At 39.9% G+C, this 22,874-nt stretch overlaps 1 protein-coding gene across 2 annotated transcripts in view; it reads left to right on the forward strand.

Moving 5' to 3' along the window:
• Positions 1-22,874, forward strand: part of LOC126194739 (reticulon-1-like) — a 378,195-nt gene that overhangs the window by 341,912 nt on the left and 13,409 nt on the right. For both annotated transcript variants that reach the window (XM_049932999.1, XM_049933000.1), the window contains 2 exons: positions 14,606-14,816; positions 21,527-21,735. In XM_049932999.1, coding sequence (XP_049788956.1) covers positions 14,606-14,816; positions 21,527-21,735 — 420 coding nt within the window. The remainder of the gene's footprint in view (positions 1-14,605; positions 14,817-21,526; positions 21,736-22,874) is intronic.

Here is a 22,874-nt window from a genome sequence, read left to right on the forward strand (position 1 = left end):
GCTATATGCACACTTTCCCATTGCCTAGCTTTCCTTGTCCTCATCGATCGAAGCATGAGTACTGCGACAACTGTGCTCCTGTCCACCGCAGGTACAGTCTTCGACACTTCGTAAGTTCGGTTACGTGCTAAATGGTCGTTACGAAACGTAGACTTCGCGTCTGTTGTCGAAAGCTGTCGTTGGGCCGGTATTACGCTATCATATTTCTTTGTAAAAGTCGATATGTCAAATTTGGTGTCATATGGAACTTCGACAAATCTCGCCTGTCGTCAAATGTGATCTCGCCGTAGATTTGATCGTATGTCCTTCCGTCTTCTGTTCATTGCAATGTGAAATGTAACTGCTTTGAGCGTTGGCGTTCCTTCGACTTTATTCCTGCTATTGTGTGTTGATCGGAAGGTGGAATACGCTGCAGGCGACTTCATGTCCACAATCACAGCTACAGCCATCCACCTTAACATCTGGAAACAAGCAGGTGCTTTTCAGCAAGCCGGACTAGTCTGTGGTCACTCTCTAAAATATATTTTTTCATAGCTTTCCATTCTACTTTGTTCTTTAACTCTGGATGGCCCAAGTTAAAAAGCGCTTCATGTTCCGTACTTTTTTATTAATTTTGTAGTTTTTGGAACACATTCCATTAAATTATTAAAAATAGTTCCTATTGACCATATAGTGTATTAAACATTTATTTACCTTCACAAATTTTGCTTTCAGTGCTTTATAAATCGCTTCAAACTTTCCTGGAATTGTTTTGTTTAATGTGCTATGTTATAAACTAGAGTAGTCCTCTCCCGTTGTCAAGAAATCGCAGTGTTGCAGTTTGCCTGTCTTCTGCACATACATTTCTCAAGAGTGTATTCCGTTTTTCAATATGAGAAACCATTTTACTGAGCAAACACTGAAATAGACTCTCATCCATTAGTAAGTAATTTATATGTATGACTTGACATCCTACACTTTTGCAGCTCTCGTAACAAATTTTGCCAAATGCTCTTATCTCGACCTAATACCTGTGGCGTCATCCAAGTGTGTTTTTTCTTACGCCTCTTATCTTTCAAAAACACACACAATGCAATTGTGGAACTAGCAACTGCACCGCATAACAACTTGTTGTCCGCCATCTTGAAATTTGATGAAAGTATGACAGTGTAATACCCCTTTTTAGCGCCACCTCAAAGATCTTTGTCAAAGAAATCCGAATATCTGGTATTTTTGTGTCAAATGTGATAGTGTAATACTGGCCTTAGATTAATGTTTTTAGATTATAACATTACAGAACACTTACGGAATCTTGAGTACTACTAATATGACACACACTGAAGCCGAAAGCTTCTTTACTTCGTCCAGTTTTCATTTTATTACGGGCTTTGGTAAGCTTTTTGGGGCAGTCAGTGCATTCAGGTGTGGTCTATTGACCAAAGAAACAGGCCATCGGAACTATAAGCTGTGAGATTTAGCGAGCTTGGTGTAAGCCATTGTTCATGCGTGTCTGAATACCAACTCTTGCCTCCCTGTACATGTTCTCAACGATTCGTTGTCAATACACTCATTCAGAAGAAATCCAGAAACGATTGGATATGAACATCGCTTAATTGACAACTGTTCCGAAAGGCGTGCACCATTTTTCAGGTTCCATAAAACAGACTTCCAGCCTTCGTGTACACTGTTGTGCATGAAAAGTTCTAAATAGAAAGCTGCCTTTAATATCCCGTAAGAGTAATGATTCTGGCATATCCAAGGAAGCAGACCATGGTCCAAACGTCACGCACGTGTGCGGTTAGACTAGAGATAAGTGTGTTGAGGTACTAAGCTAAGCGAAACAGATCTTGCGAAACAAGTGAGACGCAGCTTTCTTGCTGTCAGCTATGTGTCATATAAATCGGGTGTTGATTATTGACCTTACTAATGCCATTTGATAAAAAGAAAGTTGTTTCAGATGTAAGAGGGCTGTAAGCGTCAGCTGTGAGGGAGAACTGGTGTTGAATACACAATATGAAAGTAAAAGAAACTGAAAGTAACCCAAATAAGTGTAACAAAATGCTTGACAGTAAAAAGTTAGAGGGCATCAGAAAATGTTCAGTTGGGATGAAGTTCATCGCATGGACATTGCATTTTTAGGTTTCTTTAGGACCGCGGAAAATAGTTACACTGCCGAATAATGTTCCATGAAACACGTGATTACGGAGGAATTTTTATTTAACCAAGCACCAATCACAGGTTTTGGGAATACAGGTCAGTCCCAGGTAAAAGTCTCGTAACTGAGGTGCATGCGTTCCTTCAACAACGCACCCAGGAATTTTTCCATGTGGTTTGTCCAGGTTAGATATAACCAATTAAAATTGAGATCTCTCTCTCTCTCTCTCTCTCTCTCTCTCTCTCTCTCTCTCTCGTCAAATGTAACTGAAATGGCGGAAAATTGATATGCTTGGTTGGTAACTAGCTGACTGTGAAATACGGGAAGCCTGGCAATAGGGAGAAATTGCCGCGACAGCGTTTTTTGGGTCCGGGTCACGGCTCAAACGACCATTGAGCTCTTGCGACGATGCAGGCAGGCTTCCAGCTAGCGACGAGGAATGCCCTGCCGCTGGCTGCCGCATACGAGTATTGGCGGGCAGCGCTTTGCGTGGCCTATCTTTAGGACGGCTTGGCTCCCGAAATGTAGTAACAGGTAGCCGCTTTATTATTATTCTTGCTAGCGGATTCATCTTCTCGGCTGCCAAGACCGTCGCGGTTTCCATGCCCGCCATCGTTTGTCTGCTAGGTAGTTTTTGTAGGTTGACACTTCGTTAAATTTCGAGGACAAGCATTCGTACATCGGCGCTGTCAAACTTGCTTTTTGTTGTTGGCAGCGTTTGCGTTTAGAAATTTTCTCCTGTTCATTTTGCACGACAGCGAATCAGTACTGTTTAAGTCGTGGTTCTACATGAACAGCGTGTGGCAAACGGTTGGAAAATCTGTCCTGTCTGATCAGTAGTAGTTCTGTAGAAGCACGTTACCTGTAAAACTTCACGCGGTAATGCAGTGTGGCGTCAGGTATTCATTTGGGCTCTTGCTTGTCTTCGTCGTTACAGCACTGAGTGGCCCTCGCCCAAGAACACCCTACCCAGTTAATAGCCAGAAACACTAATTGAGACCACGAATGCGATCTGCTATGGTAGGTAAAGAACACTAAGTACAGCAAATGGTACTGAGAAACCTGCATCGCGAACCAACACGTTACTCTCTTAAACAAGTACTTTTGTTGATATAGAATAGGGGTAAGCTGTTGCCTCATTTCTGATCAAGAAGGTAACCATGGGGAAGCCTGAAACAGATGGTTGTTGTTGTTGTTGTCTTCAGTCCGAAGACTGGTTTGATCCAGCTCTCCATGCTACTCCATCCCGTGCAAGCTTCATCTGTGAATAATAACTGCAACCTACATCCTTCTGAATCTGCTTACTGTACTCATTTTCACCCCCTACACTTCCATCCAGTACTAAATTGGTGATCCTTTTATGTCTCAATGTCCTATCGACCGATCCCTTCTTCCAGTCAAGTATTCTCCCCATTTCTGTTCCGCACCATCTCATTAGTTACATGGACCACCCATCTGATCTTCAGCATTCTTCCATGGTATCCGTTTATCGCTTATGTTTAACTTCCATACTTCGATATACTTTCAGAAGAGAGGCTTCCCGATCCTTAAATCTATACTCGATTTTAACAGATTTCTCTTCTTCAGAAACGCTTTCCTTGCCATTGCTAGTTGCTTCGGTCATCAGTTATTTTCCTGTTCAAATAACAAAACTCATCTGCTGCTATAAATATCTTGTTACCTAATCTAATCTCCGTTACACAAATAACGGGTAAGGCGAACTCTAGATTGCGGTTTATTGGTAGAATCCTGAAGCGATGCAGTCCTTCAACAAAGGAAATAGCTTACAATACTTTAGTTTTGGAGTATTGTTCGTCTGTATCGGACCCTTACCAGTTGGGTCTGATTCAAGAGATTGAGAAGGTCCAAAGAAGAGCGGCAAGATCCATGACTGGTATATTTAGCCGTCGCGAGAGCATTACAAATCTCATAGAAAGTTTGAAGTGGGACACACTTGCAGATGGCGCGCTGAACAGAAGGGGCTGCTCACTAAATTCCGAAATCCAGTCTTCACCGAGGATGTAGAGCATATATTATTACCACCAACTTTCAAACAGCACAATGATCACCATTCAAAGATAAGGGAAATAAGAGCTTGTACTGAGGTGTTCAGGCAGTCGTTTTTCCGTTTTTCCCTCGCGCGATCCGCGAGTGGAACAGAGGGGGGAAATATGACTTTGGCGCGAATTGTGCCTTCCGCCACACAACGCTTGGTGGCTAGCGGAGTATATATGTAGGTGTAGATATAGACTACATTCCATTACCCTTGCTTTGCTGTTGTCGATGTTCATCTCAAAACAAGTGCTCTTCCATGTCCTTCGCTGTCTCAGACGGAATGACAGTGTCTCCGGCAAACCTCGAAGTTTTTATTTCTGCTTTCTGGACTTTAATTCCTACTGTAATTTTTCTTTGTTTTCCTTTGTTGCATGCTAAGTGTACAGATTAACATTGGGATAAGCCACAACCTTGTCTTACTACTTTCGGAATCACTGCTTCCCATTCATGACTTTTGACTCTTGTGCAAGTTGTAAATAGCATTTCGCTCCTTACAAATGCTATAAACATAGGTTTTCGTTTCCTTAACCCATATTCTAAGAGGTCGTATGGTCATATTACCTCTCGTGTTCCTCACTGGTAATTATCATGAACTTAGAATGTGTGTCGTGCAGGATTGCTAAAATAGTTGACAGCAACCGCCGTGTTAACTTGCTAAAGTTGTCAGTTGGCGAAATACTGTAAGAGCAGATCATTGTTAAGAATAGGTTTTAAGGGAAAGCAGGAAAATAGATTTCATAATGAAGATGTGAAGCATTAGTATCTCTTGCTTTAACCTTTAAAGTATCAAAATGACCAATACCAACTAACAATGAAATACACCAGTGTGTACTCTATGGGTATAATAAGCAGGGAAACAGCTCAATTTATGTATCCCCAAGTCCGCCATGAGTTACGGGGTGGTAAATATTCGTACCAATGAATGAACACACAATCGTACATGTTAGCTTCATTGGTAGATGTGAAAAAAGCAGGAAGTTGTCAGCTTCAGTTAGTAAACACAAGAGGAAGACATGTCCCAAAGGACTGGAGCTCACAATCAACTTAAGACAATGTTTATAAACCGGCATTTTCAGCCACGTCAGCATAAATAAGTTCAATGGCTTTCGTGAATTGCTTAAAGCACAGGCGATGTATAAGCAACCTGCTGTCGTTTCAACACAGGTCCATTTGGTACCCGGACTGCCATCAGTCATTGTAGTGTTTCATATGGTAGAGGTAGTAGCTACATCATCTGCATCAGCCTCTTCCCCAAATCCTAAATGTTTGCCTCCTTTACTGTAACTTCTTACTAGCATTCATTGCAGAACCAGCCGGAACTTCTTCTGACATGGAACTATGCCACCTCCATTAAGTCAATCTTACAGATTTAAACGAACTACTCACGAATGTCAGTGCGATCCTCCTCACAAAAAAAGAGCAATTAATATGCCTACTGCATTAGTGTTCCAGTAACTTTTCTGCATGTGCACTGTCAGCGGAAATAATTTATCCTTGGGGCCAACATGTTCGTGATTTGTGAAACAGTATTATGTGCAGTGTTCATTCTTTGTCAGAAGCAGCATTTCAAAGCATATAATCAGCGAAATTGTATGTAAATATGAACTGAATTCGGTCGTGTATATTAAAATGAGAAGGCTTAATGAGTAGGTAGGAAATGCTAGTTCATCACAAAACCAGCTCTAATGACGAGTGCGCCTAAGGCCATCAGTTAATGCTTGTACCATTACTCACTTGTTACTTGATATGTCAAGCTAACTGACTTAGAAACAATACGTGTCAGAGCAACTATTGGATGTATTAATACCAGTACAATTTATTGATTGTAGTAAATAAAGTCAAGACCAGCGATTATATATATTTACTACTGTTAAAGAGTTAAGATGCACGTGTCTAACGCACTGGTTTCCATTAGTCAGAAATTAGGTGAGTCAATCGCATATCTAAACATAATCGTATCTTGGTTGGTGGTATGGTACAAATTTTATTTCTAATTCCAGTTTATCTGAATGTGCGTGCAGTTTTTTTTGCGAATAGAGGGCTGTTACGTAAGTATTTTTGTATCTGTAACTCGCTGCATTCGTTCTTTAATAAACAGGAATGACCTGCGCGATTTTACGGGTACGCGGGGCTATATACACCGCGCGAGAGATTATAGATATTTAGGAGTAGGAAAGTTGATAGTGGTTATAGCACAATCAAGAGGGAATTTAAATGTGGCTGAAATGTTTAAAAGTACTTACCAAAAATAAGAAATACAAATCACACCCATTCTCCTCCATTCTCAATCCATTGTTAAACCACATAGATTAGAACTACACAACATCTAAGGAAATGCGAAGGGTGGTAGGTGCAAGAAAATAGGATAGACCAGCCACTTAGTTTATTACGTAGAAGAGTTACTGTATTTTCTAAGGTCATACATCACAAAAACGGTGAAATACGGTCCACATTCATCTCATCACCACCTAAAATAGATGGCTGATGAGCTGGTAATGCCAGTTGCAGCCATCAGATGTGAATATCACACATTTGTTTACAGTGTGGTGTCAGATCTGTACACTACAAGCACTGCACGTTGGTGGGTCCTCTCGTCGGAGACGAATCCATGCGCCCAAGGATCGGGCCTATCCCGAGGCGCGTTAAAACTTCATCCCGCATCAGTGGTTGGAAGGTGGAACGTAATAGCTGCTTTTTTTTTCCCTCCCGAGCCGTTACTCCTCCCGCTGTTGCATGACCCGTTGTGTAAACAGCAAGGTGACAAACCGCGGGTGTTAGAGGAGCACAGTGGGAAACTGTTTCCCAAGCCTGTGTCCTTAAGTGCACAGCAGTATAGCACCTCCTTGCGCTTTCTCTGAAATGTGGGATAGAATATCGAGGATTGTCTGAACATATTTTTCTTCTGGTTGTATGTGATGGATAGCCTGAAGAGCTCTTCGTGCGTCGTAGAGATCTTTGGTAGCATAGTTAGACCACATCTGGTCAAGCGCCCTCAAGATTGCATATACAGAAACGCCAAAACAGATTGTTACGGGGTTTCCCACAGTTCCGTTGCTCGTCACAATACTGAATGGTCAGGTGGACTATTTGAAGAAATATTAGATCATTTATAAGCTCTTAGGACTTAGATGTGCAGCAGGATTACAAGATAGTTTCAAAGGAAGTGAAACTAGCAAATCTTTGAAATAATTGTTGACAGATCACACTGTAAAGACATAAAAGCATCATAAAGTTATTAGTCTTTCTTTTTTCAGATTACTATACTTTCCTGAATGAATAAAATGAGAAGAGGGAAGGAAAAGGAAAGCCATGTGTAAATACTAAGAATAGTCATGAATGTAGAAGTAAACGAATTTGAAAAATTAGACTACAAATGAGTGGGGTAGCATGGATGGGGCACGCAGGATGGTTTTGGATGTGCGCATAAGAACCAGTTCGCCTAGAACAAAGAAATTTGAGTTTAATGTATCAGTATCCGTGGATGCAGTTTATGGTGTATGCTGAAGTGGACTGAACGTTCAGTGCTGAAACACTGGACAGGCTCAAATGTTTGGATGCAAATAAAGTGCACTACTAATTTTGGTCAGTAATTTCGTAATATCAACATACAACAGAATTGTCTCGTAAGGATATACACTCTAGAGAGGAGAAAGAAAACTGCACCACTAAGGAATTGTCCGAATAGTATGGAAATCGGTAGATGCGATGTAAATGTCAAACAAATGGTCACAATTTCAGACAAATTGGATAATTTATTCAAGAGAAAGAGCTTCACAAATTGGGCAAATAAATAATGCATTGGTGCACCTGGTCCTTACACAAGCAATTATTCGGCTTGGCATTTATTGTAGCAGTTGTTTGATGTTGTCCTGAGGGATATGGTGCCAGATCCTGTCCAATTGGCGCTTTAGGTCGTGAAAATCCCGAGCTGGTTGGAGGGTCCAGCCCGTAATGTCCCAGACTTTGTCATTTGGGAAGACCCGGCGACTTTCTTGGCCGACGTAGGGTTGGCAAGCACGGAGACAAGCTATGGAAATTCTGTGTGTGGACGGGCATTATAAGTTGCTTGCTGAAATTTAAGCCCACTATGTCTTGCCATGAAGGGCAACAAAACAGGGCGTAGAATATGGTCGACGTACCACTGTGTTGTAAGGGTGCCGTGGATGACAACCAAAGAGATAAAATGGCACCATCATTACGGTTGTCTGGCCGTATGGTGGGCGAGTCAGTTTGGTATCCTGCCACTGCCTGTGGCGTCTCCAGACACGCCCTAGTTGGATGTTGGTGATCAGTCCGAAGTGGGACTCATCACTGAAGGCAATTCCACTCCAGCCAGAGATTCCAGGCCTAATGTGGCAGACACTATTGCAAACAGGCTTGTTGTCAATGGTAGTTAATTGTTCCTTTTAATGTGTGTCAGGGCGCTGATGACCTCGTTGAGCGCCCATAAGCCCCAACACACTCAATGGTAGTTGGTGCAAGGGGCAGTCGTGAGCTCAGTGGCCTTTCTATGAGCCGCCTGTTAATGTTCCTTCTGCTCACTAAAGCACCAGTTGCACGTCAGGTCGATTATAATGGTGAATCCGGGATCGAAAGCCTCTCTGATGATGGTTACTTGGCACTCACGTCCTGTCGTCTCTCCTGGTGCCGCTTCCGTCTTGACGCTGTGTTCGGCCATGGTGCACCCATTCCTGCCTACATCGTCGAATAGTGACATCGCTCCTATTAAAATGTCGAGCGATTCGTCTCTTATTCCAACCATCTTCTTTGAACCCAACTACACGCCCTCTCAAATGCTGACATCTGCGTGTATTGTTCACGCGCCTGTCTGCGAATCGTACACGAAATGAGATTAGCAAAGACTCCATGCGCTGGCATCAACATGTCTTTTTCACTACCCCTTGCCAGCTGCGTGATCAAATTACGCTGCCGCATCCATAGGTCGCTGAAGTTTGCAGTTTTGCACTTTTCCGTCGATACCTGTATGGATATAAATTTGTGGTAATTTTGCGTGTGGGATTATTTTTTTAAAAGCGTAAAAGCGCGTGCACACGATGCACCATAGCAGCCGCTGAATTAGTTGGAGCCCCTACACGCCACCCGCCCGCTGAGAAGTTGGCAAACCCGCCTTGGCGGATGTGCGTTGATTGCAGTTTGGTAACACCTGTATTTGTGAAGTTCCTCATAAGGACACATTTCTGTATGAAATTCAGTGTTCTCTATAAATGGTGTTACATTTCCTGCAAATTTTAAGATACCATATTCGTTATCAAGCACGTATGTAAAAGGAATATGAACAGCAAAGCGGCGGTTTCTCATTTGGCGTGACAGGTGCTCTTTACTGCCAACAAGCTGACTACCTAGTGACCAAAATGTCTACTGTTAATAGATGCTGTAACCAGTGTAATTTATTTTGTTCCTTACCTAGTTACAAATGGAGAAAAGAGTGACTGAAGTCTTTTCTACTGTACGTGCGCTTAGTTGATCTCTCTCAGAGAAACTTACAAAAATGTTAGGTCATAAAAGATCGTAACTAGCGGATGAAAGAAATCTTGCCCGAAGTGAAACTATGACAAAAGCGAAATCAAGAAGACATGTTAAAATCTGTAAAAGTATATTGTTTCCTAGATATTGAAGCACGGCGTCGTTTGCCCGTTACTTTCGGAAATTCTTAAGGACAGAATATGGTTTGTAGAAAATCATTCCATAAAATATAGATTTGTGGAGGACAGATAACTTGAACTGAAAAGTGGATGGATCTTGTACGTGAGCCCACAATAAAAATATCCAAATCTCCTTGTAAGAAACATATACACACCTCTGATTTGAGTGAAGGCTGTCAATGTAGGCACCAAAGATGAGTCAGTAAAATAAATTAACAAAAGCCAAATTGGCGCGCTCCGTTATTATAGGGAGATTCACGATTCATTTCTCAGAGATGACCTAGCTTAAGTTACATGTAGTGCATGAAGGCACAAGTGTCAACAGTGCGATTAGTATGTGGCTGTAGTTACACAACCTGAGCCCAGTGCGAGAAAAGTTGAGTAAGCTCCTCTGTAGTACAGATGAATAAGTTGTTCTTAATGCTTTATTGCCCACTCTTGGCTCTAATTACCTCTTCTCGTACCAGCTCGTAATAATTGGGTGGGTTTCTAATGTTGACCCACTAGCTTGAGTCGCTTCCGGGGTAGTACATGAAGATTGCGCAGGTAGTCCCTTTCAGACTGCTGTCATATATATACTGTAAAACACAGTGCTCCTACGTGGGTATGCTAGGCAGTTGGCAAATATTTGCCGAAAACAAACTGCCTAGCGTTCGTAGGATGGTTAAACTGATTGTCCTCATCAGTATGATCACTGCGGGCCCTTACTTCCTATGCTACAGTAGTCTTATGCATGCGAGACACCAAGAGTAAATGTTTCCCCTAAGAACCTCCCGAAAACTCTGCAAGCCGTTTTGCGAGAGATCTGCTCTCTCAAGTTTATTTTCGTTATGAAATTGTGTGTACTGTTCATTTAGATTGGCACGTCAGTTAGAGCTAAGTTGTGGGCCAACAGGAGCGTTGAAATAGCTGTCTTAATTCACATTGATTTTATAACGAAAACCAACTAGTGGAGTCTCAGTACTTAGTGGTGATCGTGACCGGGACAAACTGGGGGGGAAAAGAAAACAATTGTTGAAAATAAACCACAAGTACAACGCCTTACTTGTTTTTTAAACCCCAACTTATAGTTTTCGGCTAAGAGATTCTTTATAACATTTCTTTCCAGATAACTGTTCAAATTTCAGTAGGCTTCTTCGCCAGCGACTAACTTCACCGACACCGTATTAGAGAGAAAGTTAGCTTCTCCTTTCTCAAGTCGTTTCGATGCTTCTAACTTAACATTCAAAGTTACAAATTTTGTTCCTTAGTTACAGCACTCATTTTTAGAGTGTACAAACAAAACGAAACACAACACTGTACTGTGTCGATATTTAAGAACACTTTCATCAAAAGGTTTGCTTGTATAAATAATTAAGAACATGGAGAAGCAAATGCGTGGACCCATGGACAACGACAGAACTAAGAGGCATGGTTCAGCAGATGTTTTGGTATGAGCAGGCGGGGAAACTTAATCGGCGAGGCTGTGATTTATGGGAAACTCGCAGTTCAGAGACTCGAAATATCGAAATTCCACTGTATTGTTTGATTCACCGTTTAGTGGCTACTTGATAGTTCACGTCAAAACTACTTAAAGTTCCTGCTCTAGTAGGCACTTTCAATTTAGTTTGCCTACTAATACTCAACGGTTTGACCTCTAAGGGATGTCGACCAGATGACGTGGTAATAAAGTGCGAAAAATATAAATGACTAAATTACCAAAGCTAGAGAAATCGCTGATAAATTGGAAGTCTAGCGACTAAAAGTTTTATTGTGGATCCTCCTAGCGTGCGGAGTCCGCACTGGCTATGCAAGAGATCCACATTAGAGATCAAAGCTTGATTGATGTTCATGTTTCGAAGAAGGGGTGGAAGAAAGTTTTTTGGGATATTGGTGTGGAGGCAAGTGCAAGTCGGTGCTGGGGCGCTTACAGTAATTCAAAGTAAGCGCCGCACGGTGGTTTGGGCTGTGTTGCGGTGGCGGTGGCGCTGGAGTCGGACAGGTCCGGTCGCAGCCGCGGCTGGAGTGGGCAGCGAAATGTGGGGTCGGCGCTCGCGGCGCGCGTAGCCGCAGTTCTGTCGAGCGCGTGCGTGTCGTAGGGCCACACGTGTTTGTGTGCGTGTTCATTATGGGTCGCAGGCCGAAGCAGCAGCTGTCGCAGGGCCAAATCGCCGAGGAGTACGTGGACAGGGGGCCAGGTAAGCCTCCCTCGTATTGTCATCCGCACGCCGCTATGGCACCGCACGTGTTTTTTTGACGGGAGGCGCAGCTGCCACGTGTAGCGCACAACAGCTGCTCGTTTTCACGTGGGGGCAAGTCTGTCTGAACAACTTGATTTCAGCAAAGACGCCAAATTTCCTGGTCTGGAACTTCCCTGGAGCAGTTTCGCGAACAGTGTCGAGCATTTGCAACATGAACTTGGATGTGTACTGGTCGAACGTAATACCACCAAATTGATTAGAAAGTATTCTTATTGCTTTCACCCCATTTCTAGCTTCTCAGACATATTGACAGTGTTACTTTCGGTTGGGTTTTAGGAATGCCCTTCGTCATGCTGGTAGATAAGCATGTCTCAGAATAATACAAATTTGGGTCTCGCGTGCTGTTTCCCTTTTCCTGCAGTGCCCTATGTGCAATATGCTGTACTAGTTAGTTCATTATTTCGAAATTGTCATGTTTACTCTCCAGTACCTAAATAAATTTTGTAATCGTTTATATTACTAACATGTGGGAAACAACTTGGGTCAAACATACAATATTCATTTTTGCCTATGAAAAAGCACTGTGTCAATCCTTGTAGATGACATTGTAAATGTATGAGTCATTCGTTTCAGATGTACTATCTCAGTTTCAAAGAATGAAATATATTAAGTTTTCAAGAAAAATAACGTCAAAGAACTTTGCACATAAACAGGAATCTGTGAATAGAGCCAAACATACGTTCAGCAACTGAAGCTGTTGCAGAGTAACTGGTTTGAGAAACAAACAAACAACATATTAAGATACCTACATATTTCACTCAGTCTATGATCTAGAGCAATAAATCACTTAGTGTGTTGATCATACAAAAGTAAGCAGTGATAATATTACAGCCAACCAGTTTCTTTAAAATTTTAATATTGTCAAATTACAATAAATCGAAATCTACAACACTAGAAGACATTCATTATTCATCACTGAAGTTGTCATTTGAGGAAAGTGTTGGATGCAAAAATTTTTCGTTTCCAGCTAACAAAATATAACAAGCAGCAAGACAGAAATATTCCTCATGTGTAGTATTGAAGGCATACACATTGAAGTTCTGCTTGTTTAAAAAGTTTTGTAAGGTCATCTGCCAAGTGTCAGTTATGCTATATTTCATAGACTGGGAGGACAATCTGCGCTGGGATTAGAGAACACCATAGAAGTTTCAGATAAAAGAAGGCAGATTCATCCATTACATAATATTGCTTAAACCAAAGCCATACATATGTGTTACATGTAGAAGTTGTACACTCAGAGGGGAAGGGTACAAAACTAACTCAATTAGAAATACTATAAATTAAATAACGGGTGTTAACATACAGGTATCTGACATGTACACAGAACCACATTGGTGCCTTCATTTGTACATTGATGTACAAATTCCCATGTATGTGAACATAAGTCCATTGTACCTTTTTTTCATTCATAAATGCTGCACTAATGAATGTTGTAGAATTGTAACCTGTGTCCAAGTTGTCACTAGACAATTTTTATAGATTGTCAAGAAACAATAAGCTATGAAGTTGACATGTTTGTCTTTCCTTAGTTACTATCTTCGAGATCAGTTATGTGCTAGAGAATGGGGTTACATCCCAAAACTGAATTTGTATAAAAACAATAAAGTTCTTGAAACAAGGCAAAGGTGTTTCGGTTAACTTTTGCTGTTGAATTTGAGGATGTTTCATTAAGGACATTTATAGTATCACAGTGTTAGTAATAAAGAAAGAACAGCCATGTAACCATACACACAAACTGTTTACATTTACTAATATAAACTGTTTTTATAGAAAATTTGCCATGTGGGACATGCAGTTAATTAGTTTGTTCAAAAAACATTTCTGATCTTTGTAGTCTTTCATTGGAACCTCTCTCTGGCTTATGTTGAGAGGTTATTTGAACAGAGTGCAGGTCTGGGAGACCCCATAATTACTTTTCTTTCCATGTCGTGGGTAAGAAAAACTCCAAAGAACAAATGTTTCACCACTAAATGTAGGCTGTCCTCCCATAACTTGTGAATTCACTCTGCGCATCAGGTTCATGCACTCGCTCGGTTACTCTAAATTTAAAATAATAATAATTTGTGATGTCACTTTTCTCTTCCTGGGTTTACTGTACCTATAAACTCAAATACTAAATTTGAGCCGGCCGAAGTGGCAGGGCGGTTGTAGACGCTACAGTCTGGAACTGCGCAACTGATACGGTCGCAGGTTTGAATCCTGCCTCGGGCATGGATGTGTGTGATGTCCTTAGGTTAGTTAGGTTTAAGTAGTTCTAAGTTCTAGGGGACTGAGGACCTCAGAAGTTAAGTCCCATAGTGCTTGGAGCCATTTACTAAATTTGAGTGGGTATGCTAATATGTTCAAGTCCATTTCAACTACAAAAGATTCCACAATATACACCATTAAAATCACATGAAGTAGCCCTTTGATTTTTTTATTACACCCTTTGTTACAAGATTTATAAGTAAATTATTAAATTAAAAATACCTTTTCAAGTTATGAATCTTATGAATGGTTGTTTCTCATTGCAGTTGTGGAGCTCATCTACTGGAGGGACCCAAAGAAGTCTGGCATTGTATTTGGAAGTGTGCTGGGAATTTTGCTGTCTCTGACTTACGTCTCACTCATCAGTGTTATTGCTTATCTCTCACTTGCAATTCTGACGGGAACAATTAGTTTCCGTGTTTACAAGACTGTGCTGCAGGCAGTTCAGAAAACCACTTCAGATGGACATCCATTCAAGTGAGATTATTATTATTATTATTATTATTATTGTAGTAGTAGTAGTAGTAGTAGTAGTAGTAGTAGTAGTATAAAAGTGATGGCTCTGAAATATTGCTTGTGATCATAATGTGGTTTGTAGAATAGCACAATGTGTAGGTTAGGTTGCAAGGTGGTAATTTCGTTTAGTTGGGGAAATCCAACAAACTTGAATACCAAATAAAATGTGTGGCAACAGACTGATGGGTAGCATAGCCTAATTTTTACATTCATACCATTTTTAATGCACTCTGTAATCAAAACTGCAAAATAAATCCTGAAAACCTATATTACATGATGCATAAGTCTAAGTATTTTAATGCTTATGATCATAAATCGTGCACGAACTACGAACAACACAAAGGGCGTCCACTATATGAATTTAACTGGGTACTCTTTCGAAACACTTTCCAGGAAATGGTGTTTTTTTTCGTGAGCTGCTAAGTGAAAAATGTGTGGCATGTAGAAAAGTCTGAAGTGATTGTATAGAACCTAATGGGCAAGCTTTGATTAGCAGGATTTCTCATTTAGGGGAAAGTTATTACAGGAATGGTGTTAACAAAATAGACCAGATACTAAGGTAGCTCGTTCCATACAGGCCTGTGTTTGAGAATGTCAAAAAAACTTGCATCAATTTGTTTGGCTCCTTTGCTTTAGAGGGGTGACAGTAATTTTGTCTGAAATAATCAGTAATCAAAGGATTTAGATTGACTGGAAATGCAGATCATGAGAAGTGTTCAGAATAAAGCTGTAGAGTGCTTACATGATAAAATTGCACCCCGGCAGTTATTAGTAAATTAAGGGAAGAGGAACCTAGGTGGTGAGCATTCGGTTTTCTGTCACTGAGTTGTGAATGTACTGGTACTTATTTGAAAAGGGAATGTCATGGCAGGGGTGAGGATTATGATTACAGTCCATCTCAGACATTTGTGCCACTGGTCATATCAGATTAAATATGGTTGTTAGTCTAAAGTTCAGTAATAAACAGTAATTATGCTGAAAGTCAAGAGTTACGGTGTGCCGTCTGGAGCCCTGCTGTGTAAATACTGCATGTGCTGCTAACCTTGTCAGCATTGGCTAGTACTAATGAAGACTTGCAAGTCATACTTTCAAATACTGCAATACATTTCATATTTTGTTGCTTTAAAAGTTGGCTTTAGATTTTTTCTGACTATGGTAAGAGTATAGTCTCGTTCCATATTTCTAAGAATGTACTGCCAGTTGTTGCACAGTAAAGAGTACTCTTGTTTTACTGTACCTTCCACTTAAGTATTCAGTTACTTTGACATTTACTAATTACATTGTTCGTGTGTTTGGATGCTAGTAACATTGAGTTTTTGAAGATGACAGAATATTCCTTCACTCTCTTCCAGGATTACCACTTCATTACATATAAGCTTACAAGCTTCTGTGTGCTCTGTTGGACTGTATTGGTAAGCAGTCACAAAGAGCCATTCAGAGGTTGACATGAACTATAAATAAGGTCAACCGTGCTGGAATAAATTGACAGATTTTACAATATTGTTTAAAGGTTTCTTAATATTAAATATTTCTCGTGGTGCAAATACTCATGATATTGGAGGAAAGGCAAACATGAGGCTACATTACAGATCACTGTTTTACTACAACCTTTACTTGGTTTTCACATACATTAGCTAGGACTCTCAACCAAATAGTCACCTTTTGACCTAATCTAGACATCAGTTACGTTACAGATTAGTCTGTACCACAACCTAGATTTTGGGTGTGGGGGGGCTGTACCATATCACACTTTAAACCTGGTCTTCTGTAGGTGCTGTTTGCGTGAAGTGCACAGCACAGAGTATCTAAAGAAAACTAAGCTTGTCATTGAAGTATTATATTAAAAAGTAGAATTTTTAACTCTGAAACCATACAGCCAGTGCACAGCATGTTCAGTTCCAGACTCCAAATCTGTAATAATTTCATTACTGCACTTCCATAAGTTAATAATTCTGACATGGTTAGTCTGGGCGCAATCTGCAGTCTGTGGCAGCTGAAGGAAATTCACAAACCAAGACCGCTAAAAAAAGCAGTTTATAGGATGACGACTGGTTTAGTAACACTGATGGATGATACGTTGTAAAAATTCAGAAGCATAAAATCAGACTACAGCATAGCTCTGTCGAAACCAGTCATCCAATGAAAATGCTTTCTAGTGATCTTGGCTTGTGATGTTTGCTTTAGTTACTTTCATTAGTCTTGCTGTGACCATCGGTGAGTGTGTTCCCATGTCTGTGTAGTTATGCATAAACTTGATGAGAGGCAAGTAGTATTTCCTGTTGTCATGGTTAAAATGAAAATGGACTTTTGTGGTTGTAATCAACTTAGTCCTGTTGTTGTCTCTTGTATTTTAAGTTCTCTTTCTGTTGGATAAGAAAAAAGATAATTGTTTGAAAGATAATTTCAAGTTGCTTGAAGTTCGTCCACAATGAACTTTTTTACTGCTTGCTGGAAAATATAAGTAGAATCATAGTGGTGTGCTGTTCTAGTAATGTGCCAGTCGTCAAATGCCGTTACAGAAGGTAGCATTGGTTATTGCCAAATCTGTGTGTTCTACACTCCCTAGTATGTTCTACATGTGCAACTGCACTACTTGAATGCATAGGAATGAAACAATTAAAGCAAATGTTGCAGTTCACTTCTTGCGCTCGAATGGTGTCAGGCAGATAATTCACCTGCTACAATGCAAAATGATGACGATTTTTACCAATCTATAATGAAAATCTCCTAAGTCTTCCGTTTAATAATTCATTCCTTTCGAAGAAATGTTAACATTCCTGCAGTCTGTGTACAATGAAAGACCACTTCACTGAAAAATGGAATCACTGTCACTAGAGACAGAGATATATTTATGTTTAATCCATTTAGAGTTTCTCATTGGTTGGATTTGGCCATGAAAAAGAATTTTGCGTTTGCATATTGTAAGTTGTTCTTTCTTTGTATTATATTTGTTTTGTAGATTGTTGTGGTAAAAGAACTCCCCTTTCCATTCTGATACCACTATTAAGTATGATGCATAGTTCCATGTATATACAAAATTCTAAGGCTGAATTTTGTTGTTAGAAAAAAGCTCAGTTTTCACTTAGTCATGTAGCTTGAAAATGTATTTCCTTTTCTCCCACTGTATTTTGCTTGCAGGGCAACTTCAAGTAACCCGTTGATATTAATTTGTTTTATTTGAAGTTATTCACAAGGTTTGTTCTTTGCATCAAGTGTTCAAACTGTGTTGTTGTCCTTCCATTATTTCATACTTAAAGATATTTGAAAGAAAGTGTATTCTGATACCTCAGTACATTTTGTTGTGCTGCTGCTTTTTAAGTCATCTTTGAACCATAGGTGTAGGGCAACACAGATAATGCAGACTGTTAAAGAAGGTCTGAGCATATGGAACAAGTTCCCAGATATGTGAGGGGCTTGAGCACTCCTTACGTGATAGAACCAGATGTGTTGTCCTGGACGAGGGTATTGTCAGGAGTACCCCAGTAAGTGGGATTTGGCCAAAATACATTTCTTGAGGACTGCGTGTTTTTCAGATCCACACCAGGTAGGATTAAAGGAAGACATCAGAGCGTAATATGTAAGAAACTGTCTACGCAACCTGTAAGTACAGTTCAAAACATTACTACTTAATAGGAAATACCAACCACCAGAACTGTTTATAACCTATAGGCACAGTTACAAAAATGTAGATAAAATAGCTAACATATGTACATATTCCAGGCCAATGATGATGCCTTGCAGAAAATAAAGGCGAAACGCATATGGCACTAAAATTGTGTTTTATTCGGTTGCTGTCAGACGGTCCATAAAAATTATCAATATACTGTAATAAGACATCAGAGTAATTTAGAGGTGTGCAGCTAGTTTTATTATCAGGTTTGATTAATGTGTAAGCGTTACAGGTATACTTTCTGAATCCAAATGAAAATCACTGGAGGAAAGATGGTGTTTTTGTGAATCATGTTGAGAAAGTTTAGAGAACCAGCATTTTTAGCTGGCTGCAGTTAGATTCTAACACCAGCAATGTATATTTCACATAAGGACCTGAAGAAAAAAGATATCGGTCTTGTACTGATGTCTAAAGACATCTGTTTTGCCCTCGCTCCTTAAAGATGGAGACAGGTTCAGAAGTTTCAATTGCCTCATTCTTGTATTTTTGCAATTCACAGTTGAACAATGGTGAGGACCCAGTCTCTGTTGAACTGTTCGATTTCAAAGGACTAAGAGAAAAATCATTGGAATTTTGTACATGGTTTTAGTCAAGATTATTCTTCAAATATATCGTTTTCATCAAAAATTCTCGTTTCCATTAGTATCTTCCTCTCAGAATTTCATAACCTTTTTATTCAATATTTGTTCTATCATCAACTGGACTTTCCAGAATCCAGCCCTGATAGTTCTTTTTTTGTTTGTCCTAATGTCATTTTAAGACCCTTCCACATATTGAAGGTTGCTTCAACTATGTTGCAGAAGTTGCCCTGGGAAGCCCTCACACATCCTGCGTACAGCCCCAATTTCTCCGCAAATGTTCCCATCTTTTTGGAGCTAAAGGAATACGTGGACATTGATGTGATGTGTTTTGAATGAATAGCTGTATGCCTGGGTGCAATCATGGTTCCATAGGCTACTGCAAATATTTATTTCTGTAGGCATTGACAATCTTGTCCCATAGTGGGATAAATGTGTTAAGTTATTGTGATTACTTTTGAAATCATAAACAGTTCACTTACTTTTCCTCTCTCACATTTTCATTTCACTGCACCTCATATTTAAGGTGGTAGCTGTACCATGTAATGTGACTACACTGTGTACTGTGAATAGTGTGTAAGGTTGGCCCCAGTGAACACTGCCATCCTTCGTTCACTGAGGTGAAAATAATGACAGTTGTAAATATCTCTCCCTCATTGCTCTACTTTAAGAACTATAAAAATAAAATATTTTGACACTAGAATGTCTTAGGCACAGGCAGGACACAAAGGAAAATCACAAAAGTCAACTGTCTGAAGTTCTTAATGGGGGTAGGACATCAAACGGGCCGACTTGGAGCAGTAGAGGCATCACAGGACATTTTAATTTCCAGTGTCTATCCTTTTACAAGTAGTCATAAAACTTTGTCAGCATCACCAGGAAGGATTCAGGATTCATTCTAATTTCAGTGGAAGTTCAAAAACATAACAAAATAATTTTTTCTACATGTGAAATTTCATCATTTTTTCATTTACTTAAGAGTCCCTTCGTTGCTATAGGTACGCTTTTCTTCATAAGTTAGAGAGATTCTTCGATGAATTTTGCACAGCATACATACCATACTTCCAGGTGTATGAAACTCTAGACTTTATTTAATTTATGAAAAAAATGAATGAGCTGTTATATTTTAAACTTAATGTTTAGAAAAAACACAAATTTTATAGTAAATTACCTCAATTTTTACCACATTTGTTAATAGATGTCAAAAGTTCTAGAGTTTCATACACCTTTAAGTATGGTTTGTATGCTGTGCAAAATTCATTGAAGAATCTCTATTACTTATGAAGAAAAATGTACCTATAGCAACAAATGCTGCCATTAGTAAGTGAAAAAAAAGACGAAATTTCACATGTAAAGAAAATTATTCCTTTATGTTTTCGAACTTCCGCTGCTGTGGGTGTGAATTCTGAATCCTTCCTGATCATGCTGAAAAAGTTTTATGAATTTATTTGTAAAAGTATAAACAGTGGAAATTAAAATGTCCTGTGGTCTCTCTCCTGTTCCAAGTCGACCTGTTTGACATCCTACCCCCCTTAAATGAATTCTCACAGAATTGTCGTATTATGATCTGAACATGTCATGAAACAGTTCAGCTGCTTAGTTGACAAGCATATTCTACAATATGAGTGAATTCTTTGATACTGTAATATTGAAACTGATATTAAAGATTCTGATTTAAATTTTCATAACTAGTTTAAGTAAGATATCTAATTTGTATGAGGGTGTGCTGAAAGGTAATGCCTCAGTCTTTTATTCTGATCTCAACGCCAGTTGAGTTGCTACATGTAGTGCTTACTACTCAGTCAACATTCCCACTTAACTGACGTAAGTTGCATTGCTCTGCTGCTAGAGTGCTCCCAGTTGTAGCATGTTGAGAAAGTGTGCTGTAATATTTTGAACATGTGGAGCACCCTCTCCTTCAATATCACAACGCCGGACCACGTAAGTGCTGTAACATCTGATACAGACACCTTGTATTCACTATCATCAGTTGCCCTCCACATAGGCCCAAATTGGCCCCATCTGATTTTCATCTATGTCCAAAACACCTTTGAAGACTTCACTTTTGTAGTGATCGAGCATTGCAAGCTAAGGTGAGATTCTGGCTCTGTCAACAGTCTGACATTCTATGGTGATTGTATCAATAAACCGATCTCATTTGTAGAAATGTGTTCGTCAGAGTGACTGTTAAGAAATAAATATGTATACATGAAGGATAAAGGTATAGAATGTTAAAGTTTTTCATTAAAAAAAAAGCTTTGAGTTTCTACATGAAAAATTTGAGGGCATTACTTTCCAGTACGCCCTCATACGTGTAACATGAATATTTAATTGAAACTTTGTATTTGTAACATGCTGTCACAGAGAGCCTATTCTACGATATGCGGTCAGTGGCAAATAAATAATCTGAATTTGTTTTATAGGGACATACTGGAACTGGATCTGACCCTGCCGCAAGAGAAAGTACGTGAGATGACTGACTTAGCTGTTGCCCATCTGAATGCAGCAGCCTGTGAACTGAGGCGGCTGTTCCTGGTAGAGGACCTTGTAGACTCAATTAAGTTTGGAGTTCTACTGTGGTGCCTGACATACGTTGGGGCGTGGTTCAATGGCATGACTCTAATCATCATAGGTAATTTTTGTCAGCAATTTAACATAGCCCATAGAACATAATATGCAGTTGACCATTGGAATTCATCTTAAAGCTATTTTGTTACCATTTTTCTTAGATGCACTTTCACATTGAAAATACATGATTAATTTGAGCCATATTACATATGTTGTTGCAGAACATTTGACACTGATCTTTTAAAGTGGTGTAAACTCTGATGGGTGTTCTGCTGTTAAAAGGGAAAGGGGGGTGGGGGTCGTATTGCAAGGAAGAGTCCATACAAGTTACACAGATGAACAGCCCCCCCTCTCTTGGCATGGTTTGCTAAGAGGACGGTGGCAAACTGTACTTCAGTACAAGACTGTTCTGCTTGTGGTTTGTGGAGGCTCTGAGGAACATGTTGTTCAGCATTTCATGCAAGTGTAATAAAATAAGTGCCTAGACTCTACTGCATAAGCTGGAAATCAAAACAGATGTGGAAGGGGGTTGGGGGGTGGTTGTTACCTTTTGTGATATTTTACAATAGAATTTTCCTATGAAACACATTACATACATTTTTGTAATAAACAATCATGGCTACTATGGTTTGGGCAACTTCTAGGTTTTAGCACAGTTCCTTTTAATACACAGAAGATGAAATTTTAGTTTCAGTTAAACCATAGTAATACACTGAAATGTACTTCTACCATGTGCAACTTCCCAGCAGGGCATAAGGTACCTTTTTTCTAACTACGAACATATTAAAAAAAACATGATTATGAGAAACCAACTATTTATTTGGTCACTGTGACAGCACATGTAGACAGTTCTCGTTACGTGACACATACAATAGTGGCTGGTAGGAGCCGGTAACTGACAATAGAAAGGGTATTTGCGTGCCAGGTCTGCTAGTTTTCTGCTGCAGGTGACTGGTGTGCCGGCTATGGTCAGCGACCTGTGGTGAGGTGCATGGAGCGGCTGAACAGTGCGCTACTCAAATGTGACACACACTGCAGCAGCAGTGGTGGTAGAGGTGTTACAACATGATAGTTACTACACTGCTCCTGAGGGGGAGAGGAATGCCCTGAGATCAGCTCCTCTGCAACATTCATATGGTTGACACATCCATAGTGTCAGAATTGGTTGTCATGGGTGCGAACAGGTCCCGGTCCATGTAAACT

Source organism: Schistocerca nitens, chromosome 7, assembly GCF_023898315.1.
Source record: "Schistocerca nitens isolate TAMUIC-IGC-003100 chromosome 7, iqSchNite1.1, whole genome shotgun sequence".
Classification (NCBI taxonomy): domain Eukaryota; kingdom Metazoa; phylum Arthropoda; class Insecta; order Orthoptera; family Acrididae; genus Schistocerca; species Schistocerca nitens.